Genomic DNA, 22,500 nt, shown 5'->3' with positions numbered 1-22,500 from the left:
AAACAAAGCAGAGAAGAAAAATAGCTCACAATGAACGAGGACTGAAGGACATTTCTCATCCACACAGATGTTTATATTGTGTGCACACATACAGCTGTGGAAGGTTTGTGCTACTTTATCTGCAGTGCCTTGCATAAATATTCACCCCCTCCTTCCTTTAACTGTTCCACATTCTGGCACTAAACTGTACTTAACTTGAGATTATTTTTTTTGCCATTTAGTTTGACAGATGTCTAATTTTGACGGTTTATTGTGACGCAAACGTTAATCAAATAAAAAGCAGACTTTTGCTGGTTGCATAATTATTCACACCCCCCTTTTCGTCTACGGTTACAGCCGCAGGTCTTATTCGTCTTTGCACATCTGCATCTGTTTGCCCACCGACATCTGGGTTTTGACTGGAGATTTGTTTAGTTTTTTAATTAAATAATCACTAAAGTGTAGTTTTGGCAGCAGAACTGATGTTGTTGCCTTGTTCGACAGCTTTCTTCTAGGACTGACCTGTACTTTCTTCCTCTTATCCATCCATCTGTCTATCTTCAGAATCAGAAAGAGCTTTATTGCCAAGTATGCTTGTGTATACAATAATATGTTTTAGTGCCGTACGCTTCCAGACCACAGAGACAATAATAAAGTGTATGTACAGTTGTGCTGTAGATGGTAGACTAGAATAGAATAGAATGAGATGCAGGATGTAGTAGGATGGAGGTGGTGACAATTAAATATAAGATTATTGCACGTTATTATTGTGTAATGGGCAACATTTAGCTGTTCATCACGTAGATTGTCTGGGGGAAGAAACTGTTACTGGAGGTGATGAAGTGAAGGTGTGTAAAGAGATGTTCAAAATGTACAGTAAAACTCAGTCAGATCTTCAGTAAGTTGTCGATTCACCACAGAGCTATGGGATGGTGTCTTGTAGATGGTGATGGCTTTCACAACTTTCCAGACTGAAGCTGAATCATTAGAAGTGAACTGAACTTCCAAACCTTCAGCGTAGCACTTCTTAGCCGCTCCGATCTCCTTATTCAGAGTGTTCCTGGTCTGAGTGTACAAGAACCTGTCAACATTTCTGTAGGCATCTGTAGGTAAACCATGACCTACCCTGAGCTGGACCTATTCCCCAGTCCCTGATGATGAAAAGCGTGTCCACGTCATGATGCTACCACAACCATGCTTTTTTTTTTTAATAATCTTGTTAAAAAGATTCCACTGTTCCTTAAAGCCCAGCTTTTCTATAACGCTCTACCATCTGAGCTGTGGATCTCCAGCTCTGCCAGATGAACCCATGGATCCTGCTTGCTTCTCTGACTAATTCTCTTCCCATTTTCGTTAAAATATTCACTGGCGCTCGATCTCCAAAGTTTGGGATGTTTTTTTATAACCGTGACTGACAGGTTTCCTAAGTACCAGAGTGTTTATGCGAGGCACTGCGGTTAATTGTTATATATCATGAAGAACATGTTGAACTTTAGCGTATAAAGTGTGTGTCATTGTCTGAAATTTGTGTTCATGGAGTGTTTGTGCATTTTGCTGGCAGATTTGCACTGGACACGACTATGGAAGGTGGAGAAGATCTGGCTGTGGGAGACGCTACAGCTTTAAGGAGACAGGTAAAAGCCTCAGAAAGGTGGAAACATTTGTTAGATAACAAGCTTTTGGTTTTATGTCGCTGCTTCTTTCTTTGTGCATCATTAAGCCAGGAGTTAGTTTAGTTTTATGACATCAGCTTTATTTGTGTGTTTGTTGTGATGGGTTTTTTTTTCTCCGCACTTCTCTGTGCAGATCATCAAACTGAACCGAAGGCTGCAGCTCTTAGAGGAAGAGAATAAAGAGCGAGCCAAGCGTGAGATGATCATGTACTCCATTACTGTGGCCTTCTGGCTCATCAACAGCTGGGTGTGGCTCCGCCGCTGAATTAAAACAAATTAAAATAAAAACACCTGGTTTCACCTAAGCTCCGCCTCCTCGCTTCAGGTGTCAAACATCAGCCCATGTCCCAAAGCTGGTGAGACTCCCCGCCTGCACAGGACGACTCCTTCAGCTACAGGACGCTCCTCTTCATGTAGATTTGTGATTCTTTTTTATTTTTAAAGCATCGGCATCATCACTCACGGCCGTGCATGAACCAGATGTTTGTATAAACATGTAAAAGTGCAGGGCTTTGTGATGCTGAATCTCTCTCTATATACACACATATATACTGTATATATAAACTAGTGTTGTAGACGAGACTCAGCATCACAGAGCCCTGTGCTTGTATTCGGTCAGTTCTCAGATCATCTTCCACCTCTTTGTATTCGCGAAAGCACAACAATACAGAGAAAGATGAACCTGTTCTGGATGTCTGTTATGTATAAATATGGACCCAAGAAATGTGGACACACTCGTCCCAAAGTTCTGCTGATAGCCGGAATGATAGTATTTAAGGAATGTCTCAGATTTCTGTAACGTTGTCACGTCTCGAGGTTTTCCGTAACGTCCTGTCCTGTCTTTCTTGTGACGGATGTAAAGACCGTGTTCAGAATTTGAGACCATGTTCGGAATGAGACCATAATGATGTTTTATTATTACTCTCTCTCTCTCTCTCACTCTCTCACTCTCTCTCTCTCTCTCTGAGTCATCCATATGCACTATACTATAACTACAGAGCACTTCTGTTTAAATAAAGAATTACGGTATCTCCATATTTACTATCTTTATTTCTGACCTTTTATTTGCCATAAAATTAGAGAAAATAAAAAAAAATTTAACTTCACAATTCAGCAGAGTCTCATAATAAGTGAAGTTTCTATTGAAGAATCACTGCAGAGACATTTTTATGAACATAATCGAGGTATTTAAGTTTTAGACAACACAAATGGCAACTTTAATAGAACCACTTGTTCTCTATTCGGTAAAACTAATTTCAGTTAATGTTCACAACAAACATCAGATTTTCACCGAACCCTCTAGAGTTTATTAAGAATTGTGTGAGAAATAAACAACCATCCATTTCCACAGGCTGAACATGGTGTTAATGAGAGACTGAGCAGTTTAATCCTGCTTCTGTAACTCAAACCTGAACAATGGACCATGAGGTGAAGGAGCTACAACAACTGAAGGTTTTATCACATTTACGTTTAATTCATTCCTGAACTTTACCCACAAAACAACAGACAGTTTTAGACGTGCGCTTAAAATATTTACACGATTATTAGTTAGATTCATACCGACATGATCTGTATTGTTTTATTGGTTTCTTTGTTAAATATCAATCTTTTTATTTTTATTGCATAACAAGAACAATATACATACAGAGGATCACAGTGTGTTCAACTGTTATGTATTACAGTCATAATAGCATAAAAAAAAACTATACAGGGGGGAAAATCTTTTCCAAAAAGAAAAGGATTTAAATTCTATACATCCGTTTTGCTTTGTTATTTCGTGCATCTTTTAGGGCCTCAATATATAAAGTTTAAGTTCAATTTTAAATAATATAATGTTAGGTTTATTATTATTAGAAAATGAATGAATGAATGAATGAATGAATGAATGAATGAATGAATAGCTCTTTTATAACAGATTGTGGACCATCTAATGCAGGAGATGTACACGCTAAGCCTGACAACCCTTCAGCTTTAGATAATAATATTCTTCCTTTTATTAACAGATCTCTCATTAACCAGGAGGTTCATTTTTGTTTAACTTTCAGAGAGTCTGACTCGTAACCCAAAGGTTGTGGGTTCGAGTCTCGGGCCAGACGCGACTGAGATGCCCTTGAGCAAGTGTGTGTGTGTGTGTGTGTGTGTGTGTGTGTGTGTGTGTGTGTGTGTGTGTGTGTGTGTGTGTGTGTGTGTGTGTACGCACTTTGGATTGGGTTAAACACAGAGAACAAATTCTGAGTATGGGTCACCGTACTTAGCCGTATGTCACGTGACTTTTTCACTTTACTAATTGGTGTAAAATTTTAATTATTTCTCTCCTTTTGGTCCTTACAGGTCTTAATACCTAAACAATCTACTCTCTCTCACTTGAATACCCAGTATGTTATTATAAATATTTTTTTTTATCGGAAATAACACATTTTTTAATGTTTAAACTGTTAAATATCAATCAGATTTACACAGAGTTGTTGTTTTTGCTCCTCCGACCACGTGGTGTCGTAATAACACTGCCACCAGCGTAAACAGGCGTGTTATTAGTTGTTCTGTTTTTCCTACCCGTATTCCGACTAATCCCGCCTCTCTACTGCTATTTGTTATTTATCACGTGAAATAATTCCTGACTGTTAAATTGTCTTGTCTGTTTATTTACTGCTACACAATAAAATATCGAAGTACACGGTCTCTCTGTCAATTAAGAATAAAATGAGCAGTTTATAAAAATAAGGGTTTTTAAAAAGCGTCTCACTTCCGCCGGATGTTGTGCAGGTTGACGGCGTGTCATGGCGGCGTGTAGGACGCTTGTGAGTCGTGGTGTGTTAACGCTTGGGCTTCATTATCAGCGTGTGTGCAGAAGTGTCCTGGTCACACAGAGCAGGGAGAAGAAGCGATGGATGAAGTCTTACACGCTGCTCATGGAGAGGAAGAGGAGACTCGAAGGACCTCCAGCACCGAGCCCACGGTCAGTGTACAGTCTGTCACACGTCACACAGACACGTCACACAGACACGTCACTGGGGTCTGTGACAGACACGTCCCTGATACACGTTACAGAGACACGTCACAGTGTACTGTCTGTCACACGTCCCTGAGACACGTCACAGAGACACGTCCCTGAGACACGTCCCTGAGACACGTCCCTGAGACACGTCCCTGGGCTCCGGCACAGTCACGTCACTGTGACTGTCATACTTTTTTCCTTCTTTACCATGTTATGCATCATGAGGACTGACAGATAATTTCATTACCCTGTGAATAAATAAACACACACTCTCTCTCTCTCTCTCTCTCTCTCTCTCTCTCTCTCTCTCTCTCTCTCTCTCTGTAGCTCTCAGCAGCCTAACTGGGACCATCACGCCGAGGTGGAGGCGTTCAGCGCCCGGCTAAATGAACGCTTCTCCACAGACCTCCTGAAGACGGCGTTTGTGAACCCCTGCTACATTCGCTCTGAGGAGGAGAGACGCCGCTCGTTGGGTGTAGATGGAGAGAGCACAGCACTAAACCTCAGAGACAACACGGAGCTGCAGGAACACGGGCGTAGATTCACACTGGTGAGGAGCGTCGCATCCTACAGACTGTTAAAGAATGGAGTGATGTTGATAAACTGAAAGAGGTGCATGAATTAAGTGTTCAGGCATAGTATTGTCATATGTCACCAACACCAAACTCCTTGTGTGTGTGTGTGGTTGTAATTGTGCTTGTGTTCTGCTGCACAGGTTTTCCTCAGTGACTGGTGCAGGGACAGCTTCCCCGGTTTGCCGGAAGACGGCGTAGCGGCCATCGTGAGTCATCTGACTGGGTCGGAGGTCATGTGCCGTGTGGCTCTGAACCTGGCGGTGGAGGAGCTGGCGATGACGGCGGAGTTTCCTGTTCCAGACGACGTGCTTCAGGCGACGTTCTTCGCTGTAATCGGTGCGCTGGAGCAAAGCAGCGGCTCAGGGAGGGCGGGGCTTTTCATCAGGGTGAGACGGCTATGATTGTGTCAGTTATGATTAGTGCCCATGAATGTGTGCATGTTTAAATTTATGATTTTAGTGTCACTGAAAGTGTGTGTGTGTGTGTGTGCGCGCGCGCAGGACTTCCTCGTGACACAGCTTATAGGGAAGGACCTGTTTGACATGTGGAAGGTGTCGAACCCTATGGGGTTATTGGTGGAAGAGCTGAGTCGCAGAGGAGCTTCACTCCCTGAGCCACGCCTCCTCCAGTCCTCAGGAGCCAGCACAGTCCTCCCACTTTACTTCGTCGGCCTTTACTGGTATGCCACAGACCCTGAGTTAGAGCTAGACAGAACTAGATCAGAGCAACACCTGAATAGACTTTCACAGGATACGTTCATGATCAACATAATATTTAAGTTGTTCAGGGAGTAAATGATTTCATGCTGGTCATCACACACTTCTGTGTTAATTAAAATCAGACCGTGTATTGAAGAGTGATGAGTCTGTGTCACAGTTAGGGTCCATGTGGGGGTTGAGTGCAGGGGACACTTGGTTGAAATTTCTAACTAATTCTAACAGAAATCTTACTCTAATATATTGTTGAGGTTGTAATGTGTGTGTGTGTGTGTGTGTGTGTGTATCAGTGATAAGAAGCTGCTGGCTCATGGTCCTGGTGAGACTCTATCAGCTGCAGAGGACGAGGCAGCACGCGTGGCTCTGAGGAAACTCTTCAACTACACAGAAAACCGTAAACCGTTCGACTTCTCCACAAAACAAGAGCAGCCTGAAACATCAGCAGTGAAGCAGGCGATTAGCAGAGGATAAACACACACACACACACACACACACACACAGAGACAGATCTGTCTGTCTTTCACCAGGTGGTTAACATCTGTCTCGTTAAGTCTCTTCACTCAAACATGTGAGTAAATTTGGACAGTTCTACAGCAAGACGTGTGAAACGTAGCTCCAGCTGGTCGAATGAAATCAGGCCAAAAACACAACACTGGAGTGTAAATGTTTTTTTGTTTTTTTTTTAATTGAATTAATTAAATAAATGTCTCTTCACTTAAGAAGCTGTTTTATTTTTTGCAATTTCTTCTTATTAATAAATGTCTATAATGACAGAGAAATTGAGCTTCATGGTTTAAATACTGAATAAACCTTTAAAATATTTTCATCTACAAATCGGACATCGTCCTGTTTAATTTCAGCGTCACAAGAATACTTCATGTGCAGAATAAACTTCGTATTAATACTGAATAAATCCTGACTGATTATTTAGTATTAATGGATAGTTGTAGGTCTAAAATGACGCGTGTAGAGACACTGTGTTGCTGTAGTTCCTCAGTAGTGTCCTGAGTCTTCAGATGAATAATTTGCAGTTGTGTTGTAATATATTGTGTATTGTTTATGTACGTAAACATGTAACCGTTTGTTTTCAGTGAATACTAAAAGAAGAAGAACGTACACAAACCCCAGCTTCCTTTTAACTGGTTTTAACCATTTTATTTCTCACAATCTGTTAAAATCCTGTTGTTAAGAGGAAGTCGTTTTGTTCTGTTCGTTCTCTACGTGACTCCTGGGGTCACTTCATTAGACCTTTAAGTTTTTATTCATTATTAACTGGCACAGTAAGTACTTGCTTTAAGTACTGTTAAGGGTGAGTGTGTTACAAAAAAAAACCATCCACTTCCAGTTGTACATCCCTGTTCTTTACATGCTCCCTCGTGAGAGGAAGAGGATGGTGATGTTAATGCAGGGGTCGTGAGTCCACACTGAAGGTTGCTATACACACTTCCTAAATAAATGCCTCACACTCTATACGTCTGTAATGTCCAGATATCATTTGGCAGGATGTTTGCTCCCACTTCCTGTCCTGTTACCACCTCATCAGTGTGTAAATATTAAAACAAAAATGTATTATTGAAGATTTTCAATAAGTCATAAAATGTTACTGTACAAAAGTTTGTGAAATAAATATTTAGAGTTAAAAGTGCTATAAGTCTGTATATTTAACTCGCTTTAGGGCTGGGATCAGTGCACAGATCCTCAGGGTTACAGATGAACTCTCAGGGGTCTGTCTGTATGTATGACTGTATGTATGACTGTGTGTATGTCTGTCTGTATGTGTGTCTGTTTGTATGACTGACTGTCTGTATGTGTCTGTCTGTATGTCTGTGTATGACTGTATGTCTGTGTGTGTATGTCTTTCTGTATGACTGACTGTATGTGTCTGTGTATGACTGTATGTCTGTATCACTGTATGTATGTGTCTGTATATGACTGTGTGTATGACTGTCTGTATGAGTCTGTCTGTCTGTGTATGACTGTATGTCTGTATGACTGTATGTCTGTCTGTGTGTATGTCTGTCTGTGTATGACTGTATGTGTGTATGTCTGTATGGCTGACTGTCTATGTATGTCTGTATGACTGACTGTCTGTATAGGACTGTGTGTATGTCTGTGTCTGACTGTCTGTCTGTATGTGTATGTCTGTCTGTGTTTATGACTGTCTGTCTGTCTCTGTCTGTGTATGACTGTCTGTATGTGTGTCTGTCTGTCTGTATGACTGACTGTATGTCTGCCATCAGATTAGCTGTGATAATGTGCTGAATTTGTTCAGCAACAGCTAACTTTAGAACACACGTTAACGACGTGGATTAATGACTATCATTTTATTATCTGTCACCAGTCTCTCAGACAGAACAGAAGAGAGAGAAAGTCTGAGTAATTCGTGTTAGTTTGCCTAAATCACACCTTATGATATAAAATTACATGATGTTGTTTCCTGCATGTATTTATTTCTCTCTCTCTCTCTCTCTCTCTCTCTCTCTCTCTCTCTCTCTCTCTCTCTCTCTCTCTCTCTCTCTCTCTCTCTCTCTCACTAACAGAACACCAGGCGTGTAGTTTAGAGTGAATTAGGTCACTCCTGCAGAGACGTGAACTCTTTGGGGTTGCTGGGAGGTGTGTGTTGTGCGCATGCGCGGTGTCTAGCAGACACGGTGAGGCCCGTGGAGTTCCTGCCTGTGTCTGTCCTCCTCCTCCTCAGTCGGTCCTGTCCTGTGTGTCTGTCTCCAGCTCGGCCGGAGTCTCTCCTTCACTTGGACAACTTCACGGCATCTTTTTAAAAGTTTTCTATTCTTCCCGTCGGCGTGTGAAACACTTTGGGTCATGGCGGCGAGCGCGAAGCGAAAGCAGGAGGAGAAACACCTGAAGATGCTGAGAGAAATGACGAGTTTAGCACACAACCGGAAGTGTTTCGACTGCGACCAGCGCGGTCCGACTTACACCAACATGACGAACGGCTCCTTCGTGTGTACGTCCTGCTCCGGGATCCTGTAAGTAGCCCTGACGACCTGGACTGCGTCCCAAATAGCCTTTCTGTCACTCACTTAGGGCACTAGATGGGGCGTCGACGCCGTGACGTCACACCCTGTGTAGGACACCTGCGTAGGGACCAATGGGGCGTTTGGGACACCGCCAGCAAAGGCGTGAAGTTGTGACCTATTTGTACTTTATTTGTCTTTATTTCGACTTGACCTGAATGTGTTCACGCATCCCGAGGTTGTGTTTAATACCACTGAGGTTTTTGTATTGTATTAATGTGCATGAGAGAGGAGGTGACGGAGTGTTAGCTTGTGCAGCTAGCACATGTAGCACATGCTAACTGTAGCTTAGCGACACTATTGATCACATATTCTCTCAGTGCTCATGTTTAGGGGAACAAACCCGGATCGGTGAGCAAGCGGACTTCACCGACTTTAACTAGTTACTAGCTGTTCGGAGACTAACCTAGTTTACCGTTAACTTCATTTCGGGCCCTAAACGCTTCTCTCTGCATGATAAAGTGTTTCGGTAAACGTTATATATTGTAAATATAGTTCCACACGAGGACAAATGGTAGATAAAACTGTCCCACTTTATAATAAACCACTAATTGAAGCTCGCCGTTGATGTTTTGTGGGAAACCGTTAGCGTGCTAACCGTTAGCGTGCGCGAGCGCGCGTGCGCGAGCCGTTAGCTAGCCTAGTTACCTCAGTGTAACATTTACACTTTGAACGAAAAACTAGGGACGTAAGTGACGTGTTTAGTTTGTAAGTTCTGTCTGGTAACTAGTACGTGCTAAAGGTTGAAGTGGTTGCAAACATTTTATAACGTATTCGCTTATTTTCGAGCCGGAATAGTCGTGTAGAAGCGGTGTTGAGTTCTCGATGCTGATTGGTCAGAAGGTAGCGAGCAATATTTCTAGTAGTTTCTGACAGTAATTCCGGCTCGCAGTCTAATATTGACGCGTTGCCGTTTCTATAGCAACCGCGCATTGGACGGGTTTGGGCGCGTTATCGTTTCTATAGCAACCGTTCATTCACGTGTTGCAGGCACTCTAATTAACAACGTCTTTATCAGATGGACATCTCTAATAAACTTTTTATACGTTTTGTTAGCACTAAAGCTCTGATTCCGGTCAGCAATAAGATCAGCACACAAAGGTGGAGTCTCTAGAGGTTGGTGTTGTGGTGTTGTGGTGATACGTGATCACGCCGTGGTCACGACGTGTATAAATACACAATAGTCTTATATCTTACAGGACACACACAGCATCTGCTGTTCATTTCACTGCCTGAGTTTGATGCACAAACTGTGAGACTAATGACAGCAAGGATTTACTTCGATCTCTTATTCGACATCTACATTAAAAACACCAAACACGTAATAAACATTGCTAACACTTCAGGATGTGCAGCTTCAGGGCACTAATGTTAAGTCCAGTGTGTACGTGCAGCATCACATTCCTTCCCACCCTGCAGTGTTAATCAACACCTTGTGACCAGTCCGGTTTGTATGAAGCACCTATAAATAACATACATGACCTGATACAGCACAGTGACGTGTGTCAGGGTTTGATCTCGTGGTGTCCCAGCTGTCCTGTTGAACCCCACAGTACATCCAGCTGTTCATCACCTCTGTGGAGAAAATCTGCACACAATCCTTCTGAAAGTAAAGAAGTTTTTCTCCGAATCGCATTTAACAAGCATGTTTTTTTTGTTAAACGTTCGGAGGAGCATTCCTGTAAATCAGGCAGCAGATCAAGCTCTCGATTCTAGACCTTTCTGCATTGTTTCCACATGTTGTGAAACCGCAGCACCTGAAGGTTGGTCTGTGAAACTGTGCTCCAGTTTCTACACCGAAGCTTCAGTCAGCTCACGTGCAAACTCTCACTTGTGTTCAGGAAACCTTTCTAGTCAAAGAAAGACAAACTGCTGGAGTCTGGTGTAGGGAAACAGGGTTATGATGTCCTCCACAATTATTAGCACCAGCATCAAAATGTATGTATGATGACTTTAATCTGAGATGATGTGTGGTCACCTGAATGTGACCTGCACAAACTGTTCAGATTCCAAACAAACATTTTAGTGACTTAAAGGCAGGGTCTCCTATATTTGAGAAATGCTTCAGAAAACTGTGTCGGGCCATCAAACAAAACAAAAACAAAACAAACATGTAGCCAATGAGCAGAAAGGGGCGTGTCTTGTCAATATGGGCGGAGTGAGTGTTTAGTGCGCGTGTGTGACATTAGCAGAAAGCGGTTTTAACATTGACATGGAGGATAAAAAGAAAGAGAAGAAAGACTTACGATAAGGACAAGAAGTAGGACGTGTTAATATAGGATCAGCTTTCCAGCGCTGGAGAGAACTGAAGGAGCAGGAAGTTGGCCACATATTCACAGGTTGGAGTTTCCCGAGTCAATAACTCCTGAGCTAAACGCTGTTACTACACAAATAACACCTCTTTTCTATCGTAGTGATGTAGAGAGGCAGCTACAACCGCGTTTTGTGTAGTAACAGCGTTTAGCTCAGGAGTTATTGACTCGGGAAACTCCAACCTGTGAATATGCGCCCGACTTTATTGACAAGACCCGCCCCTTACTGCTCATTGGCTACACGTTTGTTTTGATTTTTGTTTGTTTGGTGGCCCAACGCAGTTTTCTGAAGCATTTCTCAAATATTCCAGACCCCACCTTTAATGTTAAACTGCAGGGTGTCATCACTTAGAAGTGACATCTAACTGTCCCATCTGTTGTTGTTTTTTTTTAAACTACAGAGTTTAATTGCAATTAAACTTTTCTACACTCTATAAAGGCAAAAAAAAAACATTTCCAGTTTGTCTATATAATAGTTTTTTCTCTCTAGCTGTCACACTCGGTTTCTTTCCTTTCTTCGTTTCTTCTAATTCTGACTGCCAGCTCACATGGACATTTCCATTTTGACTTTTCTCCAAGTAATTCAATCTACGTCAGACGAAATTGAATCAATTAGCTGCTTGATTAGCCCAAAGAACCCGGTGTTACTGATTCTGGGAAAAGCGGAACAAACTGTCTATTAAAGGGAGGAGAGGAGCGTAAACAGAAAGGCAGGCGGTAATGATGGTCCCTGGGAATGTCGTCTGGTCTCAGAACATCTTGCTCACCATGAGACCAGAGGCCTGGGCGCTCAGAGAGACGTCAGCGTTCTGTCCATGTTGTCCTGAAGCATTAGCGAGTTTTATTAGTGGTTACCAGATTCCTTCCTACACACATTCTGTCAGCAGCCAAACTACCATTAACGTGTACAAAATACTGATTAACACACACTTTTGTCTCTTTATCGTCTGAGTCTGAGTGCGCTGATGTTCCTCATAGCCGGTCAGCTTAATGACAACATGATAAATAACAACGGCAGAGAAAAGCGCTCGGTCGATTACTCTTAAATCGTGAGCTCAAATCCCGGTGATGCTGCAGTCATCCATGGCCAAGAGCCAAGTAAACAGAAGTGGCTGTGCTGTCAGGGTGGGAGGGGCTTACACCGTCTCTCCGTGTCAATCACAGACATTCTAGCCAATCACGGTCTGTCGTGCAGAAGACAGAGGAGTAGGAGTGGCCTCATGCAGCATTAGACGTTTCTGTATAAAATGTGTTTTTGGGTTTCCTCGTCTTTACCATGCCACGTGCAAGGGGTAATAAGTGTGTGTCTGATTTAAAAAAAAAAAAACTCCAGTTTGACTCTCCCAGAGGAGCCTGGAGATAATTGAGCTGTTTTAAGAATCTGTGACTAAATGAATTTGGCCTCGTGAAGGCTGCAGCAGCTTCGGATTCACCAACAGAAACCGAAGCTTCTTTAAATGGCGGTTGTTCTCAGGGTGTGAGCGGAGTTTGACTAGTAACAGAACGTCGAGCAGTTGTGAACGTTAGTGGTTTCACTGCACAGACACTAACTCTGGTGAACTGCGATGTCACGATCGGGTCGATCTCTGAGACGTGCGAGATGTTTCTATAGCTACGTTCTTAATGAACGTTCTGCTGATGTGCAGTAGTGTTTGTTTCGGCCTTTTGTTCTTCTGAACACTGTTTACATTTGACCAAGTTTTTGACTCCTAACAGAAGTTATTTTGGAGTTATTGTGTGAAATGTAGCCGGAACACACACGAGACGAGAGAACGTTCATTTAAATAGTGAAATATTCTGGTTAAGATCAGCAAATGATGTCAGTGATTCACCTGAAGTCTTTCAGTGCCACCATGTCCTGGACTGTCCTACCAGCCTGTGTTTATCGTGTGTGTGTGTGTGTGTGTGTGTGTGTTAGCTGTTCTAACAGTAACAGTGCTTTCCCAGACAATATTTCGAGCTCTTATGTCCAAGTGAAGCACGAGTCTGATGGAGAAACCATGGCAGACATTCCTCTAGTCTAATGCTGAAGATATTTGTGCCAGTAGAGAAACAATTCCAGCCAGAGACATTAATCAGGAATCTTCTGGATTCGGTGACAGCTGCTTTTGATCAATTGATCGTCTGCACTATTTTTAGTTGTACCATATTCTCCGACTTGACTCACATGTACCTGTGGAAGAAAGATCTCCAAAGTCAGCCAGGGTTCTTGGAGGCAGATCACTTCAACAACATGGAGGTCTCTGGAGCTGTTGGAGCTGTTGGAGCTATTCTACTGTACAGAGTGTGTAACATGATCAGATCTAGATGCTCACAAACATCTAGCAATACAGTGCTTCAGTAAAAGTGTTATAAATATTAAATACTCATATGTACCTTCATTTAACGTAATGGTTTGGGTTTTTTTAACTGGAAAAATGTAAGTGATCCATGTAAGTGATCAGAAAGTGTGTGTGCGCGTGTGTGTGTGTGTGTGTGTGTGCGCTCATGTGTGAACCCTCCAGCAGGAAGTGGGAGCTGCATTCCACTGCATCAGCACCATGTGGTCAACTTGTATAAAAGGAAGTGGAAGCAGCAGGACAGGAAGTTTAATTTCACTTTGGAATGTAAAGGCCATGAATGGATTTACTGTGTGTGTGTGTGTGTGTGTGTGTGTACACGTGTACGTGTACGTGTGTGTACGTGTGTGTACGTGTACGTGTGTGTACGTGTACGTGTGTGTACGTGTACGTGTGTGTCTGTGTGTACGTACGTGTGTGTGTCTGTGTGTGTGTCTGTGTGTGTGTACGTACGTGTGTGTACACACGTGTGTGTGTACGTGTGTGTACACACGTGTGTGTGTACGTGCGTGTACACACGTGTGTGTGTACGTGCGTGTACACACGTGTGTGTGTACGTGCGTGTACACACGTGTGTGTGTACGTGCGTGTACACACGTGTGTGTGTACGTGCGTGTACACACGTGTGTGTGTACGTGCGTGTACACACGTGTGTGTGTACGTGCGTGTACACACGTGTGTGTGTGTACGTGTGTGTGTGTATATGTGTTTACGTGTGTGTGTAGATGTAGCCAGGTTTCTTCTTCACTCTGACTTTGTGCTTTATGCAATTTCCTGTTCAATCAAAGCAGCAGACATTTGTGTAAATCTGTGTTTTATATACACAACAGTTTTTAAGCTTTGTGCACACTGATCTGACTGCGTGCACACACACACACACACACACACACACACACACACACTCACACAGCAGAAAGCAAGAATGCCAATAAAGGAAACCACTTGAGTTACGTTACATGCTCTTGCTGCCAATCTCGAGTGTGTCCTTGTTGAGAAATCCACTTCCTGCTATTCACGCTTCCCTTTGTTAATAATAAACACATCTATAAGAGCAACATGGCTGTTTAGATTTCTGTGTGTTAGGTGTGTTTATTGGCAAGCAGATGTGACCAGGACACAGTGGTTATTGAACGCATGAAGCTCATTTTGACTTGGTAGATACTGAACACCCTCACATACTGGTATAAACCCCTTTAGACCCTTTAATGACCCCTGTAGACCTTTACATATCCGTTATAGACCCTTCTACTCTCCTGTCAACTCTTTTGTAGACTCCTGGATCCTAACACATCCGTAATGATCCTTTCGAACCTACACACATACTTGTAGACCTTGTTACACCCTTATAGGGCAAGCGGTTAAGAGCTGTTGACGATCAGTAAGCAGTGTGTTTTGGGTCTAATTGTTAGAGGCCGTGTTGCAGTATAAATAATTCAGTGTCTGATCTAGTCTTACATCTGCAGATCTCCTGGTTCCTGCTCCTCACCCTCCTGAGGATTTGTTCCTCCTAAGCCTGAACCTCCAGAGTGACAAACAAGTAGGGTGAAGTGTGTGCGCCCGCGAGTGTGTGCGCCCGCGAGTGTGTGCGCCTGCGAGTGTGTGCGCCCGCGAGTGTGCGCGACTACAATATATTACTGTTTATTGGCTCTACCTGTGCCAGCAGTAAACTAGAACAGATAATTTGGGACACACACTCACCTGTTTGGTGTAAAGTTTTGTAGTTAACACTAAGAATTGTCTAACACTATCAGGTAAGGACACCTTATGAATGACACCTCTCTCACGGCTCAGGTGTCACACACCTGGACGTTCCTATTGCTGTTCTGTACCAGTAGGAGATGGAGGCACAGATACACTATTTTTCAGCCTTTATACAGGTTCTGCTGACATTAACCCAGAAATGAGTGACCTATTTAGTACAAACAAACACTGATGCAATGGATACTTTTATTTGACTCTGTCTGTTTTCCTGGTTTAAACGGTGACCATGAACAGTGCCACACACACACACACGTGTTCATGCTCCTACACTGTTAGACGCTGAAGTGAATTAGCTCACTGTTATTTACCATGGATCAAGTAGGCTTGAATTTTTATTTATTTATTTATTTTTATTATTGTGTGTTTTTGTTTTTCCTAAATTCCCCAAGTCTTCTGTCCACATTGTATAACGTGGTGTAGGATGTTGGTGTATATAAGCGTTTTTTTTTTTTTTTTGAGTGTGGTATCAGAACGATACCTGACACAGTACATACATATATTGCTGCGTCTCCCGAGGCACATCACGGCCGTACAGGAAAGTCGAGGTGCCTTGAAGCTTAACTTTGTTGTCCTTGTCCCACATTTGTGAATAACAAGCTAATAACTCAGATTTCTGAGAGAACAGGGACTGCAGCTGAGCTAGACTGCTTAATATAGTGTACATACGTTTGCACACGGGGACTGGAGCTAATCTAATACTCTGCAGAAGTGTAACAAATCCCCTATCAAATTAACCTGCACACTTTCTCACAGTGTCCCTCTTTCACTCAATCCCTCGTTCTGCCAGAGGAGCCGCCTGCTAGGATGCTGCTGTCGTAGGTGGAAGGGGGGATGGGGGGGTACACAAACTTTTGCTGGTACAGTACCAGTGTTTTCACCATCTCAGCTGTAAGGGAGGTGTGTGATGTTAATTGGTGTGCAGTAAGAAGCACTTAACTTCACCGTGTTTACACTGGTGGGGTTCAGTTTTAAAGTGTACGAAGGACAAAAGACTTGATGTATGTTCGAGTGTCTCTGGCATGTGCTGTGAAAATTGAGCTGCACTTTCACCTAGTGTTTAACGTTGAGAAAACAATGGCTTCGTTTAAATATAGTGACAATCGGCCTTGATTTCCGAGTCGGATTAACACCAGGGACAGATTCTGGAAGCAGGACACGGTTTCATTCAGTCCAATCTTTAAATCAGACGATCATTCAGTCTGTAGGCTTCATTTGGGCTTCTTAACTGTTAAACTACGCTGGTCTTTTATAACAATCTCTCTCTCTCTCCCTCTCTCTCTCTCTCTTTGTCCCTCTCTCTCCCTCTGTCCCTTTCTCTCTGTCTCTCTGTCCCTCTCTCTCCCTCTGTCCCTCTCTCTCCCTCTGTCCCTGTCTCTCTGTCCCACTCTCTCTGTCTCTCTCTCGCTCTCTCTGTCTCTCTCTCTCTCTAGGCGAGGTCTGAACCCTCCCCACAGAGTGAAGTCCATCTCCATGACAACCTTTACGCAACAGGAAATAGAATTTCTCCAGAAGCATGGAAATGAGGTAACGTTGAATCGAGGTTAATAACGCCGCATGGCTACAACATTTGAATAACGTTTTTGTAAGCAGTGATCCGGTCAGAGCCGGTTTTCTCACTAAAACATGACATTCTTCAGAAGGTTTGCCAAATTCTTCCTGTTTCCCAACACGGGGCATGTTTAAACACCAGAGCACATGATTAGTAACCTGATCAGAAACACTGCTACACCACAGGGTGATTAACACTGCTCATTGAGGAGGTGTGTAGAGTTCAGGGCATGACATTAACACACCAACACTTATTAAGTTACAGCAGTAACCTCACAGCTGTTAATGTTAGAGGTGTTTTATTCTCTCACACCACAGTGAGTTGTTAACACAATAGATTGTTTTTTACCTGTTTATAGTTACATTAGACTGAAATGTCTGTACTGTAGAGGTTTGACTTGTTCCTCTTCCCCTGAACTCACACAGTTTATCTCTGTTTAAATCTAAATGATCTTTAATCCCTTTTTGTGTCTACATTAATTTCCCTGATGTTTACGGAATATCTCAGGCGTGTGAAACAGAGGCGTAATAAACATAACCAACACTATGGTGGTATCGGTGCTGTGTGTGAGAAATGTGAACCTCGTCTGTAGCTGAAAAACATGCTGATTCTTACATTTGTTTATATCCTTGTAACTTCCTTTAATCTCTCTTTTCTTTCACGTTTCTTTTCTATTTTGTCGTCTTACAGTTTTTGTCACTCATTTGGTATCTAAGACCAGCAGATATCCAGGGAACTAGTTTGTCATTCATTGTTTGTGTGTGTGTGCGCGTGTATTTGTGTGTGTGCGCGTGCGTGCGTATTTGTGTGTGTACCCATGTGTGTGTGCGCGTGTGTGTTTGTGCGTGTGTGTGTGTGCATGCGTTTCTTTGTGTGTGTGCATGTGCGTTTGTGTGTGTGTGCGTGTGTTTGTATGTGTGTGTGGTGTGTGCGTGTGTTTGTATGTGTGTGTGTGTGTGTTTGTTTGTGCGTGTACCTGTGTGTGTGTGTGTGTGTGTGTGTGTGTGTGTGTGCTTGTACCCTTGTGTTTGTGTGTGTGTATACCCTTGTGTGTGTCTGCGTGTGTGTGCTTGTACCCTTGTGTGTGTGTGTGTGTGTGTGTGTGTGTGTGTGTGTGTGTGTGCTTGTACCCTTGTGTTTGTGTGTGTGTGTATACCCTTGTGTGTCTGCGTGTGTGTGCTTGTACCCTTGTGTGTGTGTGTGTGTGTGCGCGCGTGTGTGACTGACACCATTTAGAGCAGATCAATGAAGTCAGTGTTCCTCTCTCACTGTGAGCTCTCTGTGTTTAGTCACTCATCACTAAAGTCCAGTTTTATAGCTGCTTCTTGTGTTAGTGGATTATCTCAGTCTGCTGTGGGGTGTTTAATAGTGTGTTTATTTTACAAGGAGAATTTACATGCAGGACACAGTAACATCTCTTGGACTTGTATAGTGTTTGTTTCACATAATCGACATCTTATAATAAATCTAAATTATTTTCACATGAATATTATTAATAAATAAATCTTATTAAACAAAGTCATGAATAAGAGTTGATCTTGTGAAGGATGTTTCTCAAACCGTTCTTCTCTAGTCCAGAGAAGGTGGCAGGTAATTAACACCTCAACTGTTTGTTTGTGTTGTTTTTCCGTGTGTGTGTGTGTGTGTATGTGTGTGTGTTAAAATCTGCTGTACATTTCACACACAATTATCCTCCCTCTGTCTATTCTGTAGGTGTGTAAACAGATATGGCTGGGTCTGTACGACGACAGGACCTCATCTGTACCTGACTTCAGGGAACCGCAGAAAGTCAAAGAGTTCCTCCAGGAAAAATATGAGAAAAAGCGATGGTGAGTCAGACGTACATGAGCTTACTTGTGTCCCTACCACTGAACACCACCACCATATCAGGATGCTGCCTCCACCGTGCTTTACTGTAGGGATGGGATGGTGTTACTGGTTGAGGAGCCCAAACAGTTTAGTTCTTGTGTCTCAGTGCACGGAGTTTTCCTGCAATTCCTGTTGTTGTGTCTCCAGCTGTCAACACCCACGGTCCCAAATTGTCCTAATAAGAATCACGGCTCTGTTTACACCTTGTTTATCCTCCTAGTTATTTCATGTAGCTGTGATGACTGTTGATCCACTCTGTGCATGGATGCGTATAAACGACTCTGTGACACCTGAGAATCTTTTACATTATCCCATCTTTGTTCTCAGGTACATTCCTCCAGACCAAGCCAAGGTGGTAGCTTCGGTCCATGCGTCCATGTCGGGTTCATCAGCCAGCAGCACGAACAGCACTCCAGAAGTGCGGCCGCTGAAAACCCTGCTGGGAGACCAAGCACCCGCTCTGCACCTGAGCAGAAACACACCCAGCCAGGTAAGACCACACCACACCTGTACATGTTGCTTTTACTCCATCCTTTAATATTATGAACAAATTGGTGATCACTGTTTTGCTGTGATCCAGACTAGCACCTTGATAGTGAACATAAGTTTATGTTTAATTTATATTTATTTATTATATGTAGAACAGATCGACTCTGTGTGACGGCTCCCTGCCTGTAATATCCACACTATAGAGTATTAGAGAGATTACAGTCTCACTTTCTCAGTAAAGTCTTCTCTCTAAATGTCTTTGTTTGTCTCTCCCTGTTCACTGTGAACTCCCGGCTCTGTCCGATTAGGCTTTTTTTGTTTGTTTGTTTGTTTTTTTTTGTTTACACCTGCGTGTTTTGTCCCTCTCAGTCTCCTGTAGCGTCACGTGTTCAGTTGACCAATCAGGACAGGAAATTCGATCTGCTCAGTGATCTGGGCGGGGACATCTTCGCTGCTCCGGCATCGCAGTCCTCGGGCAACTCCAGCTTTGCCAACTTTGCCAATTTCAATAGCCACCCAGGTAAACCGCCTCCTTTGAGTGCCCACCGGTGCCAGGTGATGCCACAGCATGTATTTTATTATTTGTCTCACTTTATTGGGGCCTCCATGAAAGCATCAGTTCATCTTTCATTACTTCTTGTAATGACTGGCACAGTTTGTTCCACCGTGTTCTTACATCTCGCATTTCTCATCCTGTGTGTGTGTGTGTGTGTGTGTGTGTGTGTGTGTGTGTGTGTTGTGGCCTCTAGCAGCACAGAATGCTAATTATAATACAGACTTTGCAAATTTTGATGCGTTCGGGAGTTCTGCTGCAGCCACTGCGCCAAGTGTTGCATTTCCCTCTGCCCCACAAGCACCATTTCAACCTGCACAAACAGGTATATATACACACACACATACATACATACATACACACACATATACACACACACACATTCATACATACACACTACACACACGTACATACACACACACACTAAACACACTACACACACGTACATACACACATACATACACACACATACATACACACACTAAACACATTACACACACATACATACATACACACACTACACACACACACACTAAACACACACTGTATGTTCATGTTCATTTATTTGCACTTGTTATTCACCCACACCTCATATCTCTTTACACTACAGTGTTTACACCATGTACACATCTGACATGCTGTAGAATCTGTTAAGGCCTCACATCATTTGTTCTTTTCACTTGTGTGGGTGGAGCCAGGTGCCAGTTCACTGCCTCTGATTGGTGAATTGTTTCTTGTTGATTTGGCTTGTTTTCTCTCTCATCACTTTGTTGCTTCCCCGTGGGCTGTTTTTGTCTTTGGATTACTGAGTTTTATTTTTTCCCTCCTTTCCCACATCCCTTTGCCTTCTCATTTCACTGCATATGTGTGTGTCAGCGATCTCAGATGTGCCGGTCAGCTGCAGTGTGGGAGAATTCCCCTCCACGCTGCCCCTACTGGCTACTCAGAGTAAGTTGTGTGTGTCTGTGTGTTGATCCTTTTCAATCAGACAGTGTGGCAAACTAACTGAATTGTACAGAATCTGAACACACGATCATGTAGAAAAATGCAGAACGTTGTGAGTTCCAGTGCAGAATCCTCCTGATGATCTTCACTAATGTTTAGCTCAATTACACATTTTACATCTGTAACATCTGCCACCTTCAGTTTGTACCTTGTGCAGCCCTGTCTGGTGGAAAAGGTGTGTGAGGAAACATGTGCTTGTCTTTTTTATTTTTATTTTTATGTTCCTGCGTGTGTGTTTGTAGAAATGTAGGTGATCCATATTTGGAATTTTCCTGAGCAGATCGAAGTAAATTCTCCCTCAAATGGCTCTGTCCTTGTTTCACCATGTCCTTCTGTCCTACAGGTGGCTCAGCAGGACTGGCCAATGCCAACTTTGCCAACTTTGACAACTTCCCCAAGTCTTGCAGTGCCGACTTTGCCACGTACGGCCAGTCCAACTGTTCTGGGGGCGGGGTTAAGGCTGACGGAAGCTCTGTGCCTGCTGACAGGTATGCTGCTCTTGCTGACCTGGACAACATCTTCAGCTCTACTAAAACGGAACAAGGTACTCATCAAACACACACCACACAAATCTAATCCCGCTCACTGTGATGTTTGCTTGTGATGTTCAACATCACACTTCTTTTAGGAGACTTGACCTCATTGGCTCACCACATTTTTTTATGGTTCTCTTGTAGGTTCAAGCTCAGCTCCTCCCTCTGCAGGTGTAGGTCCACCTCCTCCTCAGGTAGCCATGTTGGGAGGCGATCGCTATGCTGCACTGGCTGCACTAGACACCGCCTTCAGCCCCCCGGCTCCCAGTAACAGCAGCTTTGGCACTGCCACCAGCACCCAGGGGTAAATAACACATGCTGAAACACACCCCTTACTGGAACATTCTCTGTAATAAAGGATGAAAAATAAACCTGTTTACCTAAAACACACTTATGATATTCACAGGTGTGTATAAAATGTTCATCATCTTCATTGTTCTAGCAGTACACAGGATGAAATAAACACGTTCATCATGTTCTGATGTTTGACGTGAACATGAAGTGAAGCACTTGAGCTGTAGATATATTATCTTATGGGATGTAAAAAGGACACAAGTGCAATATATAAACACACCATATAACGAGACAATTACAAACGTCCCCACAATCTGGACCCGTCCTATAGTTGGCTTGTTTTTGTTTGATGACACAAACCTACGATTTAAACACCCAGGATACCTTAAAACTCTCACATTCCCCTCTCTTCCTTTAGGCCTGTGTTTGGAGCTCCTCCTGGAGTATCTGCCCCACAGCCGCAGCAGGCGGCGCTGCCCCAGGGCTTCGGAGGTAAAACACTACAGCGTATTAATAGTGGTGTCAGTGTCGATGGCGCTGAAATGATTTGTAGGCCACCGTATTGAAAAGTTTTAAACGTCTGTTTTAGTATTATGGGTTTGTTTATTTACAGCAGGTTGGTGATGTGATATGAACACCGATACGTACAGAACTCTGAACCTCCAGGGACGACGAGCTCGTACACGCTGAGAACATCTTTTTCTGGAATGTTCTTGCCATGTCGGTGCTGGTTTTAGTGACAAGGTCATTAAGCAACGGTTATAGTCTTAACTAGGAGCAGATCACGTGAAGGAAGTGCACTCCCTTCATGGTGTTCAAGGCT

At 43.1% G+C, this 22,500-nt stretch overlaps 3 protein-coding genes across 16 annotated transcripts in view; all 3 read left to right on the top strand.

Annotated features, from left to right (window-relative positions):
- mffa (mitochondrial fission factor a) overlaps positions 1 to 2,689 on the top strand; it is a 10,136-nt gene extending 7,447 nt beyond the window's left edge. For all 8 annotated transcript variants that reach the window (XM_027155505.2, XM_027155504.2, XM_027155506.2 and 5 more), the window contains 2 exons: positions 1,541 to 1,613; positions 1,786 to 2,689. In XM_027155505.2, the coding sequence (XP_027011306.1) occupies positions 1,541 to 1,613; positions 1,786 to 1,917 (205 nt within the window). In that variant the 3' untranslated portion in view covers positions 1,918 to 2,689. The remainder of the gene's footprint in view (positions 1 to 1,540; positions 1,614 to 1,785) is intronic.
- Positions 2,690 to 4,355: 1,666 nt separating this feature from the next.
- On the top strand, positions 4,356 to 6,851 carry mrpl44 (mitochondrial ribosomal protein L44). The gene is made up of 5 exons (XM_027155537.2): positions 4,356 to 4,608; positions 4,975 to 5,197; positions 5,363 to 5,608; positions 5,723 to 5,901; positions 6,229 to 6,851. Exons 1-5 carry the CDS (start codon positions 4,430 to 4,432, stop codon positions 6,407 to 6,409), a joined length of 1,008 nt encoding a protein of 335 aa, XP_027011338.1. The 5' UTR covers positions 4,356 to 4,429; the 3' UTR covers positions 6,410 to 6,851.
- Positions 6,852 to 8,452: 1,601 nt separating this feature from the next.
- Positions 8,453 to 22,500, top strand: part of agfg1a (ArfGAP with FG repeats 1a) — an 18,471-nt gene continuing 4,423 nt past the window's right edge. The window contains exons 1-10 of one of the 7 annotated variants that reach the window (XM_027155496.2): positions 8,453 to 8,925; positions 16,816 to 16,909; positions 18,648 to 18,763; positions 19,131 to 19,293; positions 19,662 to 19,812; positions 20,045 to 20,170; positions 20,722 to 20,793; positions 21,194 to 21,394; positions 21,528 to 21,687; positions 22,096 to 22,169. In XM_027155496.2, the coding sequence (XP_027011297.2) occupies positions 8,759 to 8,925; positions 16,816 to 16,909; positions 18,648 to 18,763; positions 19,131 to 19,293; positions 19,662 to 19,812; positions 20,045 to 20,170; positions 20,722 to 20,793; positions 21,194 to 21,394; positions 21,528 to 21,687; positions 22,096 to 22,169 (1,324 nt within the window). In that variant the 5' untranslated portion in view covers positions 8,453 to 8,758. Of the gene's footprint in view, positions 8,926 to 16,815; positions 16,910 to 18,647; positions 18,764 to 19,130; positions 19,294 to 19,661; positions 19,813 to 20,041; positions 20,171 to 20,721; positions 20,794 to 21,193; positions 21,395 to 21,527; positions 21,688 to 22,095; positions 22,170 to 22,500 lie in introns of all 7 variants that reach the window. The other 6 variants (XM_027155495.2, XM_027155497.2, XM_027155499.2 and 3 more) reach the window with 6 other exon arrangements.

The sequence above is a fragment of the Tachysurus fulvidraco genome, chromosome 11 (assembly GCF_022655615.1).
Source record: "Tachysurus fulvidraco isolate hzauxx_2018 chromosome 11, HZAU_PFXX_2.0, whole genome shotgun sequence".
Classification (NCBI taxonomy): Eukaryota; Metazoa; Chordata; class Actinopteri; order Siluriformes; family Bagridae; genus Tachysurus; species Tachysurus fulvidraco.
This window is presented reverse-complemented; position numbering and strand designations above follow the sequence as displayed.

What these genes read in the sequence shown, in the direction of transcription:
- mrpl44 (XM_027155537.2), top strand. Translation starts at nt 4,430, where the DNA reads ATGGCGGCGTGTAGGACGCTTGTGAGTCGTGGTGTGTTAACGCTTGGG. An exon ending in CCTCCAGCACCGAGCCCACG is followed by an intron (nt 4,609 to 4,974) that starts GTCAGTGTACAG and finishes CTCTCTCTGTAG; the next exon opens with CTCTCAGCAGCCTAACTGGG. An exon ending in TACTTCGTCGGCCTTTACTG is followed by an intron (nt 5,902 to 6,228) that starts GTATGCCACAGA and finishes TGTGTGTATCAG; the next exon opens with TGATAAGAAGCTGCTGGCTC.